This window comes from Austrofundulus limnaeus, unplaced genomic scaffold (genome assembly GCF_001266775.1).
Source record: "Austrofundulus limnaeus strain Quisiro unplaced genomic scaffold, Austrofundulus_limnaeus-1.0 Scaffold2311, whole genome shotgun sequence".
NCBI classification, from domain to species: domain Eukaryota; kingdom Metazoa; phylum Chordata; class Actinopteri; order Cyprinodontiformes; family Rivulidae; genus Austrofundulus; species Austrofundulus limnaeus.
In genome coordinates, this window is record NW_013954713.1 from 23838 (window position 1) to 24663 (window position 826).

Genomic DNA, 826 nt, shown 5'->3' on the forward strand with positions numbered 1-826 from the left:
AGATGAAACACCTGGCAGATAATAGATAAAACACCTGACAGATAAAACACCTGACATATAAAACACCTGACAAATAAAACAACTGGCAGATAACAGATAAATACCTGACAGACAAACACCTGACAGATAAACACCTAACAGCAGACAGATAAACACCTGATAGATGAAACACCTCACAAAATACCTGACACATAAACACCTGACAGATAAAACACCTGACAGATGAAACACCTGGCAGATAACAGATAAACACCTGACAGATAAAACACCTGACAGACAACAGATAAACACCTGACAGATAAACACCTAACAGCAGACAGATAAACACCTGATAGATGAAACACCTCACAAAATACCTGACACATAAACACCTGACAGATAAAACACCTGACAGATGAAACACCTGGCAGACAACAGATAAACACCTGACAGATAAAACACCTGACAGACAACAGATAAACACCTGACAGATAAAACACCTGACAGATAAACACCTAACAGATAAAACACCTGACAGATGAAACACCTGACAGATAACAGGTAAACAGCTGACAGATAAAAAACCTGACAGATGAAACACCTGGCAGATAAACACCTGACAGATATATCACCTGACATATAAACACCTGACAAATGAAACACCTGACAGATAAAACACCAGATTGATGAAACACCTGACAGATAAATACCTGACAGATAAACACCTGACAGCAGACAGATAAACACCTGATAGATGAAACACCTCACAAAATACCTGACACATAAACACCTGACAGATAAAACACCTGACAGATGAAACACCTGGCAGATAAACACCTGACAGATA

At 38.9% G+C, this 826-nt stretch overlaps 1 protein-coding gene across 2 annotated transcripts in view; it reads right to left on the reverse strand.

Moving 5' to 3' along the window:
* The window catches only part of LOC106510776 (uncharacterized), an 8932-nt gene that overhangs the window by 2243 nt on the left and 5863 nt on the right, over positions 1–826 (reverse strand). The window contains exons 2-3 of one of the 2 annotated variants that reach the window (XM_013999497.1): positions 511–801; positions 292–306 (exon numbers count right to left, since the gene is read on the reverse strand). In XM_013999497.1, the coding sequence (XP_013854951.1) occupies positions 292–306; positions 511–801 (306 nt within the window). Of the gene's footprint in view, positions 1–215; positions 307–463; positions 802–826 lie in introns of both variants that reach the window. The other variant, XM_013999496.1, reaches the window with a different exon arrangement.